Source organism: Aspergillus brasiliensis (assembly GCF_001889945.1).
Source record: "Aspergillus brasiliensis CBS 101740 unplaced genomic scaffold ASPBRscaffold_8, whole genome shotgun sequence".
NCBI classification, from domain to species: domain Eukaryota; kingdom Fungi; phylum Ascomycota; class Eurotiomycetes; order Eurotiales; family Aspergillaceae; genus Aspergillus; species Aspergillus brasiliensis.
The window spans coordinates 757,332-779,823 of NW_027137449.1; the positions used below are offsets into that span (position 1 = coordinate 757,332).

At 53.3% G+C, this 22,492-nt stretch overlaps 5 protein-coding genes across 5 annotated transcripts; 3 read left to right on the forward strand and 2 right to left on the reverse strand.

The window, feature by feature from the left end:
- Window positions 1-567: 567 nt before the first annotated feature.
- ASPBRDRAFT_677476 (dual-specificity mitogen-activated protein kinase kinase) lies at window positions 568-2,276 on the forward strand (the record flags this gene model as incomplete). The annotated part of the gene is made up of 4 exons (XM_067628944.1): window positions 568-1,311; window positions 1,375-1,666; window positions 1,723-2,092; window positions 2,147-2,276. The coding sequence occupies 4 exons, from the start codon at window positions 568-570 to the stop codon at window positions 2,274-2,276; spliced, it is 1,536 nt and encodes a 511-aa protein (XP_067477784.1).
- A 1,460-nt stretch (window positions 2,277-3,736) lies between these two features.
- ASPBRDRAFT_31433 (secretory pathway Sec39 family protein) lies at window positions 3,737-6,683 on the reverse strand (the record flags this gene model as incomplete). Its single annotated transcript, XM_067622901.1, has 3 exons — window positions 3,737-4,892; window positions 4,947-5,100; window positions 5,150-6,683. The coding sequence occupies 3 exons, from the start codon at window positions 6,681-6,683 to the stop codon at window positions 3,737-3,739; spliced, it is 2,844 nt and encodes a 947-aa protein (XP_067477785.1).
- Window positions 6,684-6,818: 135 nt separating this feature from the next.
- Window positions 6,819-7,899, forward strand: ASPBRDRAFT_44734 (uncharacterized protein). The gene is made up of 3 exons (XM_067625262.1): window positions 6,819-6,935; window positions 7,063-7,199; window positions 7,286-7,899. Exons 1-3 carry the CDS (start codon window positions 6,908-6,910, stop codon window positions 7,430-7,432), a joined length of 312 nt encoding a protein of 103 aa, XP_067477786.1. The 5' UTR covers window positions 6,819-6,907; the 3' UTR covers window positions 7,433-7,899.
- A 1,822-nt stretch (window positions 7,900-9,721) lies between these two features.
- On the forward strand, window positions 9,722-15,597 carry ASPBRDRAFT_197246 (DNA-binding ATPase; the record flags this gene model as incomplete). The annotated part of the gene is made up of 4 exons (XM_067621072.1): window positions 9,722-9,732; window positions 9,803-9,820; window positions 9,885-15,248; window positions 15,303-15,597. 4 exons carry the CDS (start codon window positions 9,722-9,724, stop codon window positions 15,595-15,597), a joined length of 5,688 nt encoding a protein of 1,895 aa, XP_067477787.1.
- Window positions 15,598-16,599: 1,002 nt separating this feature from the next.
- Window positions 16,600-22,162, reverse strand: ASPBRDRAFT_56328 (uncharacterized protein; the record flags this gene model as incomplete). Its single annotated transcript, XM_067627543.1, has 5 exons — window positions 16,600-19,607; window positions 20,267-20,621; window positions 20,683-21,369; window positions 21,431-21,805; window positions 21,884-22,162. The coding sequence occupies 5 exons, from the start codon at window positions 22,160-22,162 to the stop codon at window positions 16,600-16,602; spliced, it is 4,704 nt and encodes a 1,567-aa protein (XP_067477788.1).
- Window positions 22,163-22,492: the final 330 nt, after the last annotated feature.

Genomic DNA, 22,492 nt, shown 5'->3' on the forward strand with positions numbered 1-22,492 from the left:
CTCGACACAAAACTCGGCCCCAGTTTCAAAAGCAAGAATCGCGGTGGCCTCGCCGACCGTCACATCTTCTTCTTCTTCTCCTCTTTCTTTCCTTCCCTTCCCTTTCCCTTCCCTTTCCTCCTTCTCTGCCTCCTCCTCCATCTTCCTATATATTTACAATCTACACTTCTCTTTTTCTTAGTATTCATCTTTGGGGATCAAACATTCGCTTAGTGCTTTGATTCATCGTTTCTGTACCCTTGGTTCTTCTGTCTTCATCGTCTTGTCTTTCCCTCCCCTCTCCGATCAGCCAACCCCTCTTGTCAGCCAACCGCCGCCTGTCCAGCCAATTAACCCCACGGCCCTCTTTGTTCCGACCACCTCGTCCTCAACTCCTCACTCTCACCACTCACCACTCCTTCTCCTCCTTTCTCTCCTCCTCGTCCTCTTTCTTTTATTATCTCTTTCCCCCCCAGTTTCCCCCCTCGTCCCTCTTTCAAAGTGTCCCACTCAAACACCGCCGATCTGGCTACCTTGGCTGACCCCAACGAGTTGTTTTTGCCTGGTGAGAGGCAAAACAATCTCGCAATGTCATCCTCGCCGGTTCCTCTCCTCAAGCCGCCTGTGCCTGGCAACCGCGGCAATAACAATGGGTCTCGACCTCCCAAACTCACCTTGGGAATCCCTCCATCGCCAAATGTTCGTCCGGTCACGGGAACCGGCGTGCCTGCCGCTGCCGCCGCCGCCGCCGCTCCTTCCGCTCCCGCGCCTGCTCCTCCAGCAGAGGTCCCTCAGCTGCAGCGTCCAGCAGCTCGCCCGGCGCCTCCCCAGCTCCGCCTGAAAACCCCCATGGGCAGCAGTCAGAATGTGCAACAAGTGAAGAGTCGACCCGCTCCCCCACCGTTGGCGACAAGTGGCTTGAACGAACCGAACGGACACTCGAGATCTGGTAGCTTCACGTACCTGGACGGGAAGGCCAGTGGACCCGCCTCCGCTTCTTCCTCCAACTATTCAGCCTTATCATTCGCCATGGGCCTTCGCCAACCTCATGGCAGCACTCCGGATCCGTCGTCAGCGATATCCGTCTACTCCGACCGGGAGAGTGGTGTACAGATGGAGCGCGATACCAGTGTGAACAGCCTAATCCCGGATCTGGACAAGATGAGTCTGGAAAAGGGCAGGCCCCTCGATGTGGATGACTTGGATGATGAGGCCTGGCTGGCAGCGAGTGAGCAGAAGAAAATCGTGGAATTGGGTAGCTTGGGTGAGGGCGCTGGAGGTGCTGTCACTCGATGCAAGCTTAAGGAGGGTAAGACGGTGTTTGCGTTGAAGGTAGGCTCCCTTTTCCGTGTCGCATCTGTTGTGGTGCTTGATATGCTGATGATTTCCTTATAGATTATTACTACGGACCCCAATCCCGATGTGAAGAAGCAGATTGTTCGAGAACTCAACTTCAACAAAGACTGTGCCTCGGAGCACATCTGTCGCTACTACGGTGCTTTCATGGACAAGTCAACAGGGACCATCTCCATTGCAATGGAGTTCTGCGAAGGTGGCAGTTTGGACAGTATCTACAAGGAGGTCAAGAAGCTTGGTGGACGGACGGGAGAGAAAGTACTGGGCAAGGTTGCCGAAGGTGTCTTGAACGGGTTGACCTACCTGCATAGCCGAAAGATTATTCACCGAGGTCAGTCAAGTTCTAAGACTCGCAGTTGTTCATCATATGGCTAAAATTGATTCCAGATATCAAACCGTCGAATATTCTTCTCTGCCGGAATGGTCAGGTCAAGCTTTGTGACTTCGGTGTCAGTGGAGAGTTTGGCACCAAAGGAGACGCCAATACGTTTATCGGCACATCGTACTACATGGCCCCTGAGCGCATCACTGGCCAGTCGTACACCATCACCTCCGATGTGTGGTCACTCGGTGTGACCCTGCTCGAAGTCGCTCAACATCGCTTCCCATTCCCTGCCGACGGCACCGAAATGCAGCCACGCGCTGGTTTGATCGACCTGTTGACCTACATTGTCCGCCAACCCATCCCCAAGCTGAAAGATGAGCCGGACAACGGTATTCGATGGTCCGAAAACTTCAAATACTTCATCGAATGCTGGTACGTGTTCACATGCTTACCAGTCTATGGAACTATAACTAACTGTCCGTTTAGTTTGGAGAAAGAACCTCCGCGACGAGCGACTCCCTGGCGGATGCTCGAACATCCTTGGATGCTGGACATGAAAAACAAGAAGGTCAATATGGCCAATTTCGTCAAGCAAGTCTGGGATTGGAAAGACTAGATTGCCTGCATGCAGCAACTGGATCTCGGCAATCATTTATGCACCTTTTCGGACAAAATGCTCCACCTCTAATACGATCGCACCTAACGGTCTCTCCTTTTGATGCTTACAAGTGGCTGGCCCTTGGTTGACCCGGATGTCAAAAGCATACGAATTGTGATCATGACGACACTCATTTTTCTTCGCGGCGCTGTCTATCCTTTATTGGAATCATGGAGTTGGGAATGTTTCTCTTCATTATCATCACCCGACATGATCACGCCTTCCTTTAATTTGCCTCCCCGCTGGTTCAGCATTTATCCCGTCCTGTGCATTGCGTCCGATTGTCATCTCGGTTCTTTATTTCTACCCAAAACCGTCGTCATTTCATCCAGCAACCTGAGGTTGTTTCTGTTCAAACCATCGCCAGCGGTGCTGACGCGTGTTCCTCTTTTTCCGGTTGAGACGGGGAGAGATTGGTATTCTTTGGTTTTTCTTATATCATCTATCTTGTTGAGTTTGTTCCATATATCATCCATACATATCATTATCCTCTTATCACCATCATCATCATCCATTGATCTGGCTTATCATCATTTCCGGCCTTCTTTCTCCCATTGTACGCATGCAGATACATACATACAGCCACACGGAAGACATATTCATTTACAGTCTATTAGCCTGTTCTTTCTGCTTGTGAGCGTGCGTTGTGACAAGGCAGGATCCACATATTGTGTATAGTGATTGGCACCGGAATAGCGATACAGGAATATCAAGACTGGTTCATTAGCAAAGTTGTCTTAGCAGAGTTGCCATTTATCAGCAGGAAGTACTAAAAGTACATTTGAATCCAGTCAACCCAATGAACCATCATCAAAGACGTAATTCAGAATATACGAATTAGAAAGTCAGGTGAACACACAAACCATAGCTACATCTATAAGAAAGATGGGGAACAAGAACTTAGAAAAAGAAAATAAAAAAAAAAAACCGAGTGTCTCCACCACCTGACTGACACGCAATCAAGCAAGTAGTTAACTGCCTGAGGCCTCCCCTTCTTTCACTCCTCTCCACGGGCATCGTTCTAAAGACGCACATTCTCGATAGCAATGAGGCTGGAGGTAAATATTACTACTTAGTATATCCTTGGCAATTCAAGAGGTTGGGGTTGGGTGGGGAGGAGAGAGAAGTATAGAAGACGTGATATAGTATGACTTGTAGTTATTCACTCATTCATTAATATGCTAGATTATGCAACCTATCACTCACTCATGCAAAGCTATGAAGTCATGACAATATGTATAGTTCAAAGGAAATTTTTCCGAACAATGATGTAGCAGTTCACGCTTGGAAAAAAGACAAGCAAGCAAGGTAAAGATAGCTTCTAGCTTTCTGTGGGGTGAGGAGGGGAACTTTCCATCTCGCTCCAGTGTCAATCATTTCGTACTTCGTAATCTCTTCGAGGGGCGGTTATAAATCAATCACCGATTGACGGGCTGAGCTCCCAACACCCAGCCAATACCACTAACAAGTCCATCAGTGACCATGTTACTGACGACGTCTCTCTTGCGGACGCGGCCTTCGCCGTCCGGGCCATCATTCGACATGGAGGAGCCGCTGCGGAGATGTGATGAAGAAGGGACAGAGTGGTCGTCATTGTCGTGAGTGTTTGTCTTTGCGGTTGATGATGATGCTGCTGCTGCTGACCGGAGCGGGAAGGCGTTCTTTTGCAACGCTAATGCGGCGCCGCGGGCTACCTCGAACAGGCCCATGGGAGCTTCCTCATGATGGAGTCGGTTCTGCGAGGCATGCGCCCGTGCTCGTCGGGCCTGGTGCTGTCTCGTTTCGAATGCGTCTTGTTCGCTGTCTGTGGGGCCGAAGCCTCCAGGAAGGGTGGTGGAGGTGAGATTGTCGGCTTTGGTGTCCCAGATGTCTTCTTCCTCGGATTCGCGTGCGCGGAGCGCCGCTAGTTCTTCGTCGCAGCGACGCCAGGCGCCCAGGATTTCGGGGAGAGGGTCAGGGGTGGGGGCGAGGACAAGGGCGAGAGAGAGAAGCTCCATGCGTTGGGAGAGGTGCGTAATTTGGGTTTGATTGTTGGGGGTGGCGCTGGTGGCTGGGGCGCGGTAGCGGCCGGCGTTGTAGACGGCTCGCCAGGTGATGTCGTCTTTGGGGGAGGTGGGATTGGTGAGAGGGGAGGATGTAGGGAGAAGGGATGGGGGAGTGAGACGGGTGAGAATGTAGGAGTAGGCCGTGCCGAAGTCGTTTGAGGACAGGGCGGAGGAAATGGCGAGGGACATGATACGGCGTTCGGCAGTAATGGCAGCGTCTTCCTGTGAGGGAGGGGCCAAGAAAGGGGAGACATCCTCATCGGATGGAGAGTGTGAGACGCCTGCTAAGACAAGGTTCCGGCCGATGGCTAACAAGTCGTCCAGTTTGGTGTAGCTCTTAGGGTTCTGGTCGAGAACTTTCTCGATCAGGGAGAGAGGGTCGGGGTGGACACGGATGCTGACTGGCTGGAAAGGGACGCCGTGCTGCAAAGTAAGGGAGTAGAAAGACAGGGCGTGCGTGGCGGATATGAGGGCTTGGATCTGCTTGAAGGAGGCAGAATCAGAGAAGTGAGGTTGGAAAGCTTGTAGACTGCAGGGCGTCAGCGTCAGTCCAAGATGATGGGTGTTTATTCTCAAAACTTACATGTCGTATGCTCGCTTCATTCCACCCCTGGTCCTGTTTCCGTTGCTCGCGTTGTCGTAGGCTGTGAAGATGGCCTCTTTGACAGCTACCTCAACTTGTGTAGAGCTCAAAGTTGAGCCAGAGACGATGTAAATGCTCACAGCGAGGTGGTATTCTACTATTGTCAGCAAAGGCCGTATAGCAAAGACATTTTCCGTGCTCACCTCTGGCTTCAAGCAACGCTTTCAATATTTCAGCTTCGACGACGTCCTGCGGGACTCGCCAGAAGATACCATGGTAAGCGGGACGATCGCTGGTATTTTCCGTGTGATCGGCTTGCCAGTCTCGTAGCCATAGCAATTGTTGGCGAATCTTGCTCCAGTCATGACTCGATCTCGCCTGCCTTACGACAGAGGCTACTACACTGCGCAATTCGAGCAGCTGCGTTTCTTGGTTATTGAGAATGCAGATGTTTGCCGCTGCCCTGCACGGCATTGGGTGGCCTAACTCGTTTAGTATCCGAAGAGAGAGGCAGATACCGCTGAGGAATGATATTGACGAGGCAGAAGGGCGCGTTAGGGGGTTCGAGGCCACCAGCAGAGCATTCTGCAACAGAGATACCCTTGATGCCGACGAAATCGGTACTGGATCAAAGTTCACGCTCGGAAATTCTGAGTTGTCTGGGGAAAGGAATGAGTGTTCTTCGAGCTTCAGTAAGTCCGCGATGCGCGCGAGAACTCGAACGGAACCATCCAGGGCCGGAGGGCTGGGATCGGAGTTCGCATACACGACAGCAAGCCCTGTCTGACCATATCTCCTGCGCAAGTCTTGCAGCTCATCATCCGACAAACTTCCTTTCTCTTCGGAGTATCCACCTAAGTCGACATCCTCAGGGCCATCCCAGTTGACGAAGGCGTTCACCGCACTCTCATGATCAACCAGGCTTCGTGCCAGCAACCACTCGTTGACTTGCTGCCACCCGACAGCTGAAGGGGTTTTCGGTTGCGCTTCATCCTGAGGCACAACAATCGAGGTCTCTTGCATCGCTTCATTAAGTCTCCGTCTTTTGGAACGGTTGCTGCCATACATCCAAGCACCCACAAGGCCACGTAGGTTTCGTACTAAGTCCATGCTGCTCTTTGTCGCACCAGTCATCGAAAGAAGGACGTTGATCGCAATACTATTGTCCATCGATTCCAGGATATCCAGCGAAAAAGTATCGTCCTGGCTGGGGTAGTACTCGTAGTTCAATCGGAGTAGCGGTAGGAGACTGGAGATCAACCATGTGCGTAGTACTTCCGAGCGTTGGTAGAAGGGGAGGAGAAGGTCGAGGACGAGGGGCTGCAGAGCAGTTTCGAGATCGATGCGATGGGCCCGGTGGATAAGGAATTTGGTAAGGAGGTCAGAGGGATCCTGGCTGTCCTCGTCGCCGGGATACTGTAATGGTAGTAAACGGATCTTCCGTACACGTTTCCTCACGACTGCCGCGGACAGGTCTTTTACGGATGTGGTATCAATGCCAGTCACACCGGTTTCAGCTGGTCGTCCATCTACCAACACCTGCAGCACTGGTGTGTAGGAGCTAGGCTCTGCGCTCTCGGGCAGAAAGGTCAAGATGATGCGCAAGACACGCTCGAGCGGGAGATGAGCAGGGAACTTTGCCTGCAAGTGCGGAAGAGCAGCCACATTGCCGGTGGCACAGAGATGAGTCGCTAAAAGAATCGCATGAGCACCTGAGAGCCCTTGAAGGACCGCCATGACGTCTAAACGGGGAGCAGCAGAGAGAGCATGATGGAAGAGGGTGATGTGTTCGGGAGACACAAAGACGTCAGGTGCACGGGCCAGGGCCGGGGCGGAAGCGGAACAGGCGAATCATCGGCGAGGGAAGAAGAACCTCAATCGCGATCCTCACCTCCGCTCCCTCGCAATCCTAATCCCCTCTCGCCTCGCTCCCCCGTTCTTCCCCACCACACTCACTCACAATGGCTTCCGGTTTCGGTAACAACGGCGGTACGTCTATCAATCCTTTGCTGTCAAGGTTCATTGACGGCCATAATGCCCGGGTTGGCCTACACTAGGCGCCCGCCGTGTCACTCTCCCGCGGACAATCCCGGCTAATCTCAATCGCTTTGTGCAGGTCCTTCCCGCTGCTACAACTTCTGGCAGGAGGTTCTTGGTTGCTACGTCGTCAACGGCGGAGAGGGTGAAGCCGGAAAGAAGAAGTGCATGCCCGCTCTGGAGGATTACTACGAGTGCCTTCACCACAAGAAGGAGGTACGTCTACCTGTCTATGCTTCGTGCGATCTTGGTCGTGCTCGACCATTTGGATCTGCCTGCTAACAATGTCCCTCGACGCATAGGCTCTCCGCACGATGAAGATGCAGGCCGCCTACCGCAAGGCTGAGGCCGCAACCCCCCGTGAGAACGCGCCCAAGGCGGAACAGATTCGCAGTCTGGGACTGCTAGGGAAAGAGGAGGAAGCAGCGGCATTTTTGAGCAAAGCTTGAGGGATGATATGCGCATATTTGGTGCGAATACGTGTTGATTTTTTCCATTGTCACTAAAGCTATGCTGTTTTTCCTTGTTTACCCCTGTGGAGTCCTTCAATGTATAGAAATGGACAGTTTCATTGATCACTTTGGGGGTCCTTGCTGCGATTCGATGCAGGGTAGGATATCTGATCCGTCGACTAAGCCCTGTAGGACGTGACAGGTATCGTTGGTTTGGGAGCAACAGAGTTCCACCCGATTTCGATGTTTTGCGGATATTAGTAGCTACTAGTGGTGGTAGTATCGCTCTAACAGTGGCTTCGTGATCAATATCAAGCTCTCAATTGGGATGTGAGGGGGGAAATGTTCGTCCCGGAGGTGGTTCCTTGCAACATGTGCGGGGATATATAGTAGCGAACTCTGAATATATATATTTCGGCCTCAGGATCTACATCGTCTGCGTGAAATTGGAATTCAATACTCGTACTATTAGTGACACGTTGATAATGAAAGTTGGATGACAATAGTCTATTGATTGAAACAATAACCTGTCACTGAACAATATCAAGAAAGGTTGGTTAACTTGTTGGTGTGAATAGTTCGCGTCTAGACGTGAAGTAGTGGCCGGACTAGTAACTATGTGATCTATATTTTTCAATAGGTTTTCACTGGAAATACGGACTATCTGATTGGCGGGAATGACCAACGTCATCTACGCGGGAAATGACAGCTTAGGGAGATTGGACTAGTAAGTAGTTGGTTGGTTACTACGGCGGTTACCAGTATTCAGGCAACTGTCAAGAATCTTGTCACCACCAGAGAAGAGGGAATTAGGCGCCGAGAAAGGATCATGGGGCTTGGGGGACGACCGGATTCCGAAGCTGGAGAAGGAGGCCATCTGGCATTTCTTGGCGCTGTTGGTGGGCGATCGAAACAAGCTCACATGGCGGTTTTGATGAGAAGGTAATTTTGATCTTGCTGCTACTAAGTAACTAACTAGCTATCTAGTACGTAGATGATACGTAGGCAGACGGACTTGGGGAGGGGAAAGACAAGGAAATTACCGCTACCATTACGGAGTCGAGTTTTTTCTTTTTCTTGTTCTTTTTTTCTTTTGTCTTTTCACAATAGCGCGCACCAATAATGGAGGTTACCTCAGCTGTGCTGCGTGCTGCTCATCGAGCGGAGGGAAAAAAAATGAAAGAAGCTGAGAGGACAAAGCGGGTTTAAGCTGGTGAGTTCAGCCGCGAGGGTATCCCGGGCGGCGCAAAATTCCGTGGATCAAACCGGTCGGTCAGCCTCATGGGCAGGACAGACAGCACCAACACGACCGACAGATGGGGGAACTCCAGATGGGAGGAAATCACAGCGCAGCAATTTCGCGCCTGTCGATCCAAGCGGCGGTTTGGCGCAGGGAGGGATCACGTGACCAACAGAAAACCTTTACGGGAGTGGGGGGCACTAACCCCGAGGCAGACTAGCGCGAAGGGCCCAAGTATGGGTAGGCGCGCCCAGCCAAAGATGCCCCCAATGATATAAACAGGCTGCGTGACCTCGAGGAGAGGCAAAGCAGGACCGGAGGACGACTTGTTGATACTCCTGCGCAATTTACTTTGCAGGCCAGACAAGGCTTGCCCGTTCACCACCACCACCATCGCCTCCATTCCAACAACGCCATCCACCCTTCACTCCCTGTCGATCCGATTCCATTCACCTGCTGGTCATCCGCGATTTTCCATTTTCTCTTCCCGTCTGCCGTCCCCGGCATTTTTCCTTCGTGACTTGTTTTATGATTCATTACTTGACCATACTTAAAAAGTAATATCGCCCTGGTCCGCGTCACGTCCAAACCTCCCCCCGATCATCAATACAATACCCGTGTTTCTTCTACTAAGCCGTGATCTCCACTTCTGTTTCCCGATCGCCCTTCAGAAACTGTCCAGCTTTGCTTAATTAGTCACGCTTCGACGTTTCTCGATGGCTGTGACGTGGGTGTAACGGTCTTGTATTATTTTACATACCTTACCTCTTTCACCCATTTCACTCTCCTCTCACTCTACTCTCCTCTCCAACTTACTACTCCCTTTTTTCTTACCATACCTTACCATACCTAATAATTCTAGAGAGGTGTCGTTGGGGTGTGGTGAAAATTACGTTTCTAATCTTGTGGATCATTTGCAACCACGTTTTTACCATTCTTTTTTATGTTATTCTCTGCTGATACCCCTTTTCCTTGCGGATTCTGAACTATTTTATTTGTGAAATAATTCGTTCCTCAAAGTTCCGAGGAGTGACAGCCAGCCAGCCATGTCCTCCAGGTAAGTTTCCATCTGCCGTCCCGCCCATTCCGCATCCGTTTGGTACATGACGCTAACTGCGCCGCACTAGACTCGACCGGCTCGTCACGTGAGTATTACCGCGCCAGCAGCCCCCGGGATGAAAGCACTGACCAATGATTTTCTTTTTGTAGGTTACTCGAGACGGGCAGCACGCCTCTCATTCGGAACACTGCAGCCCAACAGCTTGCAGATGTTCAGAAACAGCACCCCGATGAGCTGTTCAACTTGCTCGGGCGCATCTTACCTTATCTCAAGTCCAAGTCATGGGACACCCGAACAGCAGCCGCCAAGGCGATTGGTTTGATCGTGGCCAACGCCGACACCTTCGATCCCAATGAGGAAGATGGTGAAACGATCAAGAAGCCGGAGGAGGATGATGTAGAGATCAAGTCGGAAGAAGAGCAACTTTCTTCCCCTAGTGATTCCCTCCTCCAGCTCGAGACCCTGGATTTGGCGTCGATTCTCAAGTACGGCAAGCGGCTACTGGGTAGTGCGGGGAAGGAGTATGAGTACTCGCTAGCCGCGATGGATCCGGTCTCCCGGTTGCAGCATCAAAAGAAAACCTTAACCTCCCGTCTGGGACTGGCTGGAGAGTATATCGAGGAGGAATTGATTGACGACAATGATCTCGTCGCGAAGACCCCCGGTATCAAGGATGAAGCCCCTCATAAGGAAACGAACCACCACAGCTCTGCGCCACCGCTGGCATCTCCCATGGAAGGTACTAACGGAGAAGAGTCCGGATTGAGTAAGCGGCAATTGAACCAGCTCAAGCGGAAAAACAAGCAGAGCGCGAGAATGGGAGCCAACAAGGTCCGTGTCGTGGATTTGTCGGCGCGGAGGCCTTCAGATAATGTCACCACCCCGTCGGCCACGACCCCCCACCCCATCAAGACCGAAAATGGCGAAGAGAGAAACGGCGACTCGAAGCAAGACTATTTCTCTCTGGACAGATCGTCAGGCGACGACGATCAAAAGATCGTCTCGGAATTTAAAGGGTCAACCGCCCCCGAAAAGCCCCTGATCCAGCCGGAAGCCCTTGATGAAGGTCCTAGCAATTCATGGCCGTATGATCCCATGTGCGAGATCCTCACGATGGATATCTTTGATCCGAACTGGGAGGTTCGTCATGGGGCTGCGATGGCCCTCCGAGAGGTCATTCGTGTTCAGGGCGCTGGAGCTGGGCGCCTACGAGGCAAGAGCAGGCCGGAGAACGATGTGCTAAACCGTAAATATCTGGATGATATGGCTTGTCGTCTTCTCTGTGTCCTTATGCTCGACCGTTTCGGTGACTACATTTCCGACAATGTCGTGGCTCCCATCCGAGAAACCGTGGGCCAGACGTTGGGTGCTCTTTTATCGCAGCTCCCCTCTCGGTCCGTGGTGGCTGTCTACAGGTGTCTCTACCGGATTGTCATGCAGACTGACCTGGGCTTGGAGCGTCCCATTTGGGAGGTTTGTCACGGTGGTATGATCGGGTTGAGGTATCTGGTGGCTGTTCGGAAAGACATCCTCATCAAGGATCGGAGCCTGATGGATGGTGTATTAGAGGCTGTAATGAAAGGGCTGGGTGACTATGATGACGATGTTCGTGCCGTGAGTGCGGCGACGCTTGTTCCCATGGCGGAGGAGTTTGTCGCGTCCAGACAGACCACGCTAGGAGGTCTAATGAACATTGTTTGGGACTGTCTCTCCAACTTACAGGACGACCTAAGTGCCAGTACCGGCTCAGTCATGGATCTCTTGGCGAAGCTGTGTACCTTCCGCGAGGTCCTGGATGCCATGAAGGCCAACGCGGCCGTTGATCCAGACTCGTCGTTTGGAAACCTCGTGCCTCGTCTCTACCCATTCTTGCGCCATACGATCACCAGTGTTCGCTCGGCGGTCCTTCGTGCCCTGATGACCTTCCTGCAGCTGGAGGGTGAAGGTACCAATGAATGGGTGAATGGAAAAGCACTACGCTTGATCTTTCAGAACTTATTGGTGGAGCGAAATGAAGGGGTGCTAAAGCTCTCGCTTCAAGTGTGGTCGGAATTGTTGAATTCTCTGGAATCTCGGGGGTTATTCAAGGCAGAGGGCGACCTCCTGAGCTACATCGAACCGCTCATCACCCTCACAATGTCGCCATTCGGTGTTCCAAGATATCCACTTCCCATGGACGCCTCACTCTTCATCAAGCCATCTGGGGTGCCCTTCCCCAATAGCGCCGCGGCCCCCGCAAAATCCTCGCCCAGTTCGAACAATGCCGCCGCCGATGGACCGAAGAAGCGTGGGCGGAAAGCGGAAAAGAAAGAAGCACCCCCGCCTTCAGCTCATAATGTGGATGGACACATGCTTCAGGGAGATATTGATTTGGTTGGCGCAGATACAATGCTGAGGTCGAAGATCTATGCGGCTAAAGCACTTGGCAAGTTGCTCTTCCTCTGGGATAAGAATGAGCTTCCCAGCCTGTGGCAGACTATCTTGGAAGGTCTCAGGCATACGGCGTCGACGTCGCAATTGTCGACAGCCATGATCGTGGAGGAGTACGCTAGGCTTTCTGGTCCTGGCAGCAAGTACGCTTCCACTTTGACTGAGCAGTTACGCCCAATCATCGAAGGCGAACGCCCCCTGTGGTACAGCGACATTGCATGCTATCTCCAGGTTGCCCGTGCACAGTGCCACTCGCTACTCTATGCATTCAAAGATCACGCTCATGTTCCTGGATCACGACTGCCTACGCTGGCGGTCGTTGTCCAAGGAGAAGAGCAGGCCGGGCCCAGTGCATTCTCCCTTGCCGATGCCGAAAAGGTTGCTGGGCCTGATTTCGAGCGGCTGAAGAAGGGTCTGGCCCCAGCCCAACGTATCACCGCTCTCCAAGTGTTGAATGACACCCGTGCGACGGCAGAAAGCGCCATTGAGGAAGCGAGAAGTGTCCGGGAGCAAAGGGATCTGCGTGTGCGGGCTGCCGCCGCTGGTGCATTGGTGGCGTTGCACGACATTCCCAAGAAGCCAAGCCATATTATCAAGGGCATGATGGACAGCATCAAGAAAGAAGAGAATGCGGAACTGCAACAGCGCTCTGCCGCTGCCATTGCTTTGCTGGTCGAATATTACACGACTGCCACCAAACGAGGCCCCGTGGACAAGGTAATTGGCAATTTGGTCAAGTATTGCTGTGTGGACACTTCTGAGACGCCCGAATTCCACCACAACGCGACTCTGGAGAAGTCCATTCTCTCTCTCCGCAAGGAAGAGGACAGGCGCGATCACCCGGATGCTGCAAAGTTCGAGAGAGAGACGAAGGAGGCGAAAATCATGCGCCGTGGTGCCAAGGATGCACTCGAACAATTGGCTGTCAAGTTCGGTGCCCAGCTTTTGGAGAAGGTTCCCAACCTTGCAACCTTGGTCGAGCGGCCTCTCAAAGAGGCCCTTACCGGCGATCTTCCCCAAGAGATCCTCAACCCCGACAACGAATTGGGCCAGGAGGTTGTGGATGGCCTGTCAACGCTGCGCGCTTTGCTGCCGAAGTTTGATAAGGGTCTCCACCCTTGGATTGTCGGGCTTATGCCTCTTATTGTCAAGGCTCTGCAGTGCCGTCTTTCAGTCATTCGATATGCCGCCGCCAAGTGCTTTGCAACCGTCTGCAGTGTTATCACTGTTGAGGGTATGACCATGTTGGTCGAGAAGGTACTGCCGACCATTAATGACCCCTTGGATGTTCACCACCGCCAAGGGGCTGTGGAGTGCATCTACCACCTGATCCATGTCATGGAGGACGGCATCCTCCCCTATGTTATCTTCCTCGTAGTGCCGGTTCTGGGGCGGATGAGCGACTCGGATAATGACGTGCGCCTCCTGGCTACAACCTCTTTTGCGACGCTGGTCAAGCTTGTTCCCCTAGAAGCTGGTATTCCCGACCCGCCAGGCCTATCCGAGGAATTGCTCAAGGGACGAGACCGGGAAAGGAAGTTCATGTCTCAGATGCTGGATGTCCGCAAGGTAGAGGAGTTCCAGCTGCCAGTCGCGATCAAAGCTGAGCTTCGGCCCTACCAGCAAGAGGGTGTCAACTGGCTTGCTTTCCTCAATCGATACAACCTGCATGGTATTCTCTGTGATGACATGGGTCTTGGTAAGACTCTGCAGACGATCTGTATTGTCGCAAGTGACCATCATCTGCGCGCTGATGAGTTTGCACGGACTCAAGCAGCGGACGTTCGAAAGCTTCCGTCTTTGATTGTTTGCCCGCCGTCTCTGTCCGGTCACTGGCAGCAGGAGGTTAAACAATACGCCCCGTTCCTGAACTGCGTTGCTTACGTTGGTCCTCCGGTCGAGCGTGCAAAGCTGCAGGGCAACCTGGCAGATGCGGACATTGTCGTGACTTCTTACGACATCTGCCGGAACGACAACGACGTTCTCCGACCGATCAACTGGAACTACTGCGTGTTGGATGAAGGACACCTCATCAAGAACCCCAAGGCTAAGGTCACCGTTGCGGTCAAGCGGATTGCCAGCAACCACCGGCTGATCCTCTCTGGTACTCCGATTCAGAACAATGTCCTGGAACTGTGGTCGCTCTTCGATTTTCTTATGCCCGGATTCCTTGGCACAGAGAAGGTCTTCTTAGATCGATTCGCCAAGCCAATCGCGGCTAGTCGCTTCAGCAAGTCGTCGTCCAAGGAACAGGAAGCCGGTGCTCTTGCTATTGAGGCCTTACACAAGCAGGTGCTCCCGTTCTTACTCCGCCGCCTGAAGGAGGAGGTCCTGAACGATCTGCCACCGAAGATCATTCAGAACTACTACTGCGACCCTAGTGACCTTCAAAAGAGACTCTTCGAGGACTTTACCAAGAAGGAACAGAAGGAACTGGCGAACAAGCTGGGCAGCTCCGAGAAGTCCGACAAAGAGCACATTTTCCAAGCACTACAATACATGCGCCGTCTTTGCAACTCCCCCGCGCTGGTCGTGAAAGAGGGACACAAGCAATACAACGAGGTCCAGCAATACCTCACCGCGAAACAGTCCCATATTCGTGATGTGTCCCATGCGCCGAAGCTCAGCGCCCTGCGCGACCTGCTTCTCGACTGTGGCATCGGTGTCGACCCACCCAGTGAAGGTGATCTCGGCACTGGAGCAAGCTATGTGAGCCCACACCGAGCCCTGGTGTTCTGCCAGATGAAGGAGATGCTCGATATCGTGCAGAGTGAGGTGTTGCGCAAGCTTCTCCCCTCTGTTCAGTATCTCCGCCTAGACGGTGGCGTGGAGGCTACTAAGCGTCAGGACATTGTCAACCGCTTCAACTCGGATCCTAGCTACGATGTCCTGCTCTTGACGACAAGCGTTGGTGGTTTGGGCCTGAACCTTACGGGAGCCGACACGGTCATCTTCGTGGAGCACGACTGGAACCCGCAGAAGGATATCCAAGCCATGGATCGTGCTCACCGTATCGGTCAGAAGAAGGTTGTAAACGTGTACCGGTTGATCACACGCGGTACTCTGGAGGAGAAGATCTTGAAGTAAGTTATCCCTACAATGATTGATTGATTTGCCAATGCTAACCCCTCCTCCAGTCTCCAACGATTCAAGATCGACGTGGCCTCCACAGTGGTCAACCAACAAAACGCGGGCCTGAATACAATGGACACCGACCAACTCCTGGATCTCTTCAACCTCGGGGAAACAGCCGACAACGCCGAGAAACCCAACGAGCCGACCGGCAACGAAGTAGACATGGTCGACATAGACGGCGAAGTCAAAGAAAAGGGCAAGAAGGGCTGGCTAGACGATCTCGGCGAGCTCTGGGACGACCGACAGTACCAGGAAGAATACAACCTGGACTCGTTCCTGGCCACAATGAAGTCATGACCAACCTCCCCAACCTTCACAACCCAGCCTATTCAGGGCTATACAAAGGTTTAGCATCTGCAACAAGCAGCGCTACTACCACATACATCATCCCCTCCATCATCCCTCGCACACATCCATGTACCAAAAGAAAGAAAAATCCAGCAAGGCGTTCAGGACCTCTCTCCTTTCCTATACTATCTATCCTCTCTTATCCATTACGGTGTTGTTGATAAATTTACCAGGGAAGCCGGCGAGGAGTTAGTTTTGACTTTTGGTGGTTTTCTTTATTACCATGTTATTCTACCATTCTCATTCTTGTGTTTTTGTTCTATTATCCCTTTTCATATCAAGACCTAACTCATTGATTGAACGAACGATTCGGAGTGCTACGAGATAAGTTATATTTTATTTCACTATGGATGGACGGACGGGACGGCCCCCCCTTGAACTGAAGATAGATTTGTTATTTTGTTTTCTTTATCTCCTTCTTACTCTTGTTTTCTTCTTTCACCCTTATACTTACACTTACACACCTACACCTACTTATATTTACACCTGTATCCTAGTCTATGACTCTTTGCCCTCAATTCGCTCTCAGTTAATGTATTATACCTGTATTGCTACATGCCATATTGGGTCTTATACATGTAGTGATGGTGATGATGATGATGCTGATGTGGTAGTCAAGTAAAACGTAAAGACAGACGCAGATGGGTAAAACCGAGTAACATAACGAGGTGTAAAGTAACGCCAATACATAATAACAGTAGCAGTAGCAGTAGCAGTAGCAGTGTAGGACAGGAACAACAGCAGCAGCAGCAACAATAACGATGAGAGATTTATTGAATCTCACGTGCAACGAGTTCATCGCATCATTAACAACACAAATACTAATCAATCAACAGGAACAGAGTAAGCTAGCCAGCTAGGCAAACAACAAACAACAGCAACAGCAACAGATATCAAATACTAAACTAGGAAGGACATACTACAACCACACACGGCAAATAAGAGGTATACTCAAATACTAAACCCCTTCCACCCTTCCACCAACCCATCCGCAGCTTTACTAACCGCCACCCAAGTGGGCGCAAACTGTCTCACTTCATCTAGAGCCGGGATAACACCCGCTGAGTTGTGGTCACTCCAGAGGCAGACGACTTTTCCTGTCAACTTATCCTCCCCTTCTCTTTCACTATCATCTTTGATAGAGGTGGTGGTATTACCCGCCCAAGCAATATCCACGACCCACTCATTCTCCCACTCTCTACTCCATAGGCGGATTTCTTTCGTGCCCAGGGGAGAAGAAGTCGGGAAGCGGGGATCTGTGGCGGAGTTGAGGACGGCGAAGGAGGATATGGGCGAGTCGAAGAGGAGTTTGCAGGCGCGGGTGTTGCGGCCTGATAGTGTGATGCGCGCTTTTCGGGGGTGGTGGTTATTTTCGTCTTTGGTTTCGGTGGTATTGTGTTCTTGTTCTTGGGAGATAGTAAAGTCGAGCCAGTCGGAGTATGGAGTATCTGGGACAACGCGCGGGGCTAGGCCCGGCCAGGCGCATTTGGTGCCCCGGGTGGTGTGTTCGGTGCAATTGATGTTGTGGGTTGCGGTGCTGGGGAGGGTGGATGCGGCGGCGTGGACGTAGGGCTGGACGCCGGCGAGGGAGGCGGTGGTTGTGCCCGTAGTGAGGTCGATGTCTTGGATGAAGAAGAGTTTGAGGCGGTTGGTTGGGGAGAAGGGGAAGGCGACGAGGTTGTAAATTAGTGTGCCGAGGAAGACAAGAAGTAGAAATACGGGGAGGTGGTAGGTGTGGCGGTGGATGAAGGGGAGGAGAGGCGTTAGGAGGAATGTGGTTAGGGCTGCGATGGCGATGTAGATGAATAAGGAGGAGCTGCCGTCTTGGCCGGTTTGGTGGAGGGCGCTGGTGAGAAGGAGAGCTAGGGGTCCGACCATGACAAGGACTAGGGGGGCGATGAGGAGGAACTGCAGTGTCCAGGTCCAGGTTGGGAGCGAGGCGCTCCAGCGTTGCTCGTTCCTGTAGACGCCTGGGTAGAAGTGATGGTGGTGCTCGTCGGCGTCGGAGTCGCGGTGGTCGCCGGAGACCCGGACGTAGTTGGCAAAGGTGGTGCGCTGGCCACCCCCGAGCAGGGACGTCGATTCGGTGGGCTCATGCTCCTCCTCTTCCTCTTCGCCGTCGTGGTCGTCTTCCTCGTGGTCTTCGCCTGATGCTGTGCCCAGCCGACTGCCGCCGTAGCTGCTGGCCCGGCGCGACGCGGGCGCGACCTGGCTTGCGTGCTCGGCTTTCTGTGGCAAGGAGAAGAGCTCTAAGTAGGAAATCCAGGTGGCGAGGAAGGTGCCGGAGAAGAAGAAGAAGACGGAGTAGCCGCCAGCCAGGCCCCGTTGGTTCTGGTAGACGGTGGAAATGACAAGGAGCACCCAAGCCAGCACGAACAACCACGTCAGGGAGTAGATGCGGTGCAGAGCAGACGGGCGAGCCGAGTCAGCCACCCGCGAGACAAACCAGGCCAGGAAAGTCCAGGCAGACAGCATCATACTCCAGACGGCATACTCGCTGCTGTGGATGATCAGCGGGTTCACCTTGGTGACCAGATACGCCAGACCAACAGTGACGGCCGTAGGGATCGCAAAGATGAACGGAAACCGGAAGAGACCGCGTAGGCCGCGCAGCGAAACCGGCTCCAGACTCACATCCGTCTTCGCAGACGTCCTAAACAGATACATCTTGTCCGCGCGGGTGAGCGCAATGCCCGTCACCAGCAGGACCAGCGGCGCAACAACGAGCAGCGTCACCGACAGCGCAAACAGTGTATGCAGCTCGAACAAAACAAAAGTAGTCCCAAACAGATCGAACCACACAGCCTTCGACCCCGACCCGCTCGCAACCTTCGCATCATCCCTGGGGGCGCCATCAAACTGCCCACTCTTATCCGAGACCAATCCCTCCGTAGTCGCAACCGCGGCAGACAACATATGCCAGAGCGAGCTCTTACTCGTATGTCTCGAATCGTCCTGCTCGGTATGATACCTGGCCCTCGGCTCCATGAATGCGACATCCAACCCGCGCAGTCCCAAATCCCCCTCAAACACTACATAGTCCGTCTGACTAGCAATGAGCCCAGTAGCGAAGCCATCCGCCGCCAATACGGACCCAAACGGATACTTAGAACTCATATACGGACGGGTGACCTCCGTATCGGAGCTGCGAAAGAGGATAGCACGACCGCCAGCCCCAGCACCCTCCAGATTAAGGAACGTATGGGGAAACTTGGCGATAGGATGCTGGCCGTACACGCGCGCACCATTCAGATAATCCTCTTCACCGTTATTCAGCAGCACGACCAACCCTTTCCGCGGCGCATGACCGGGCGTCATGAAGTACTGAATCAGCTGCAAACAAGTCACGACACCGACACCATCATCGGTGGCGCCATATCCCGTCGACACGCTATCGTAGTGGGCGTTGACCAGCACGCCGCCCTTGCCGGAGGGCACACCGTTGGGTTCCTCCCACCAGTGCTCGGGATCATCGTCCGTTCCACGAATGTAGACGAGGATGTTGGTGCCTTCGAAGTAAACGGCGGTGTTGGAGCTGGACAGGGAGTTGCCGACGAAGGTGAGGTTGGATTGCGTGTCGTCGAAGACGAAGACGGCGGGTTTCGGCTTCTCCTCATCGACGGCGAGGTACTGGTCGGCGGGGGCGGTGGAGTCGAGGATCTCGTGGATGCGTTGCAGGAGCCAGGTGTGGACCTCGTCATTGCGACGGGAGTTGTACGGGTGGAAGCCGTCGGTTAGGACTTGGAGATCGGCCCAGGCTTGGGTGAGGTCGAGACCGTCGGGGTTGGCGGTTGGAGGTGAGGGGACGACATGGTGCACGATCAGTAGCGGGATGAAGAAGGCGAGGTAGACGACGGTGGTGATGAGGGTGACGGGCCAGCGAGTGAAGGCCAGTGGATTGGCTCGCGATAGCCTGAGAGGAGCCATCGGAGGATTGCAGCTCTGCAGAGGATTGCTGGCTGGGTTGGTTGTTTGGAGAGCTGCGATGCGGAGGAAAGTGAGGAGACGCCGATTGATTGATTGATTGCTGATCAAGTGGGCGGGAAGGCGGTGGGGAAGGTGACGTTGTACCACCAAACTTAACTTTGGATACCTTCGGGGGACTATGTAGCAAGTACTTCGGATAGAATTGCACCGTAAAAATAAGCCGATGCTTTGTATTCAAATGCTGCTAGCTAAAACTCCGTCCATGCACATGGTCGCTCTGCCATCCTTTGCAGATAACAATAGATACTCTATCTAGCCTCGCCCTTTCTCATTCCCTCCCCAATACACACTCCGAGAATTGATTCTCTACGGCGCCATGCCATCGCCTGGTATATTTATTCCGGTAAAAGGAACAGTCACAGAGATGTTCGTCCCAAACGAATGAAGAAGAAAAAAAGGAAAAAGAAAAAGAAATAGTAATACCACAGCCTCCCTCTGTCCTAGAAGGCAGCTCCCCGTGAGCCGCGATCCGATGCAAGTTGCAACAGCCAGGAGGGTGTACTAACCCTCCTCTCAAGGCATAACGAGAAATAAATACAACAACAGGCCGCGAGAATATAAGTAAACACAGTGCAAAATGATAGGCTCCGATGTTAATGAACTCGCTGTAAGAAGGCGGGGGGGTATCAACCATGGGTATGTCCAATGTCAATGTAGTCGTCGTCGTGAATGGCCGTGGCGGCGGTCGCATGCATCAAGCCTGTCACTTGGTTTTCCTCATCTTCTAACTCTTCATCATCATCATACATCGTGGCCTCGGTCATGTCCCGCGTCGGCGGAGGAGGCGGAATGATGCGGTTCAGGAAGTCGCGCAGGCGGTTGACGCCCTCACCGCTGAACACGCAGAACACCTCTCGTTGTTGATGTGTGAACTCCGAAGGTGCCTCACGGCAGAAGACCGTCAGCTCTTCCCGCAGGAAGGCCTGGACGCCCGTCAGACTCAGGTGTGTCAGTCGCGGACAACTGTTAAGTAAAGCATGGATTCCCTGTGCCGCCAAATCAGCATGTCAATAAACTGCCACGTAGATTCTTCCTTCAGAGACTCACATCAATCGTTAGCCGAACGCAGTAACTCAGATGCACCCGCTCCAAGCTACTGACTCCCCCCGAATGGTGGGCCGCCTTGGATCCTGCCAAGGCGAGAATGCTATTGTCCGTGATATTATGGCACTTGACCAAGCCAATCCGCCGCAGCTTGGGTAACGTGGCCAGCTGCTGCACGCTCGTGTCCGTCAAACGAATGCAGCATGCCAGATCGATATACCGGATGCGGTTGCAGGATTTGACCAGCTGGATCACCGCGGCATCGGTGATGTTGGAGCAGTGGCCCAGATGGACATAGTGTAGATTCTTGCCGAGTCGGCAAATGGCCCAGACCGCGCGATCGGTGATCAACCGGCACTTGGCCAGCACCAGATTCCGTAGCCGCGGGGCTGCAGCCACGATGCGCTCAACGGCATCGTCTCGGACGTTCTCGCATGACGTCAGGTCGAGAATGCGGAGACTGTCCATCGACAGGTGCCGGGGGAGCTCCAGGAACGCCGAGTCGTCGATTTCTGTACAATGGGCTAGTCGCAGCTCGCGCAGGTTTTGGAGCGTCGTCATGAGCGAGGTCACCGACGGGTTGGTGACGAGCTTACAGTCATGCAGGTCAATCTCCAGGATGGCCGGGCAACTCTGGGCGAATGACAAGATGGCCTTGTCGGTGACCTGCGTCACTCCGTTCAACTTCAACTGCGCTGAGTTAGCTGGAATCCCCGACACATAGTAGAAATGCTCTGCCGCAAGCGCTTACCCTTTTGATCTGTCGACAATTCCGAGATACGGTGATTAACGAGTCGTCCGTCACATTCACGCATCCGGTGATATTGAGGCCCTGCAGCCGCGAACAATTCCGAGCTATCGTATACAAGGTATGATCTGTGAGATGCCGCAGATCCGAGACATCCAGAGCCTGCAGATGCCGATTGCCTTCCACCAAGTCCGACACACCCTTGTCCGTGAGTTTCGAGCAGTTGGTCAACGTGAGACGCTCGATGCGGTTGCACTGGGCAAAGGGCACGACGGTGCCATCGCTGACGTCGTCGGTCAGCGCGGAGAGGTTGAGTCTCCGGATCAGCTGCGAGTACGGGAAAAAGCTGTCTGATTTGCCCACCGAGGCCGTGATGCTCTTCATGTTGTCCCAGTTGTTGCATGAGGGCCGGTGCCAGAGGATGCCCACGCAGTTCGCCGCCCATCCCCTGCATACGCGCATGCAGCTCAACATGTCAGAGGGCGAGGACAGTTTCGCGAAGATGGCGATGAGAATCTCCGGGGGTAGACGCCCGATCGGCGGTAGGTACAAGTCGGTGTCATGGTGGAGATGGGCGTCACGGGTCGCGACGCCGACCGAGGATTGCGAGTCATTCGCCTGGGCTGTGAAGAAGTCGGTATCCTCGTCCGCGGTGCGATCCGGGGACGTCGACGAGGTCGATGATTCGGAGGGAGCTTCGCTCGAAAACCGAGCGGGTTGCCTTTGGCGGGGCATCAGGACCGCCGTCGGGATGGGGATCAAGTGTGCGGGAACGGAGCCCTGGTCGTGCTCAGTTGCGTCCTGATTTCGCTCACCGTGGATATGGAAGGCTGATCGGCATGGAATGTGTCTCATCGACTGTCGTCACACACAGAGAGAGCGAGCGAGCGAGCGAGATGCGCGTAGGGTCCGATGCGAGTGGATGCAACCGGGGAGGGGAGGGATGTGGTTTGCAGGGTAAGAGCGGGTGGTTCCTGAGATTCGAAGCCGGTCGTGAGGGATGAGAGAAAGAGTCGATGTCCAATAAGACCCCAAATCAGCGGAGGAGAATCAAGTTCCACTTGA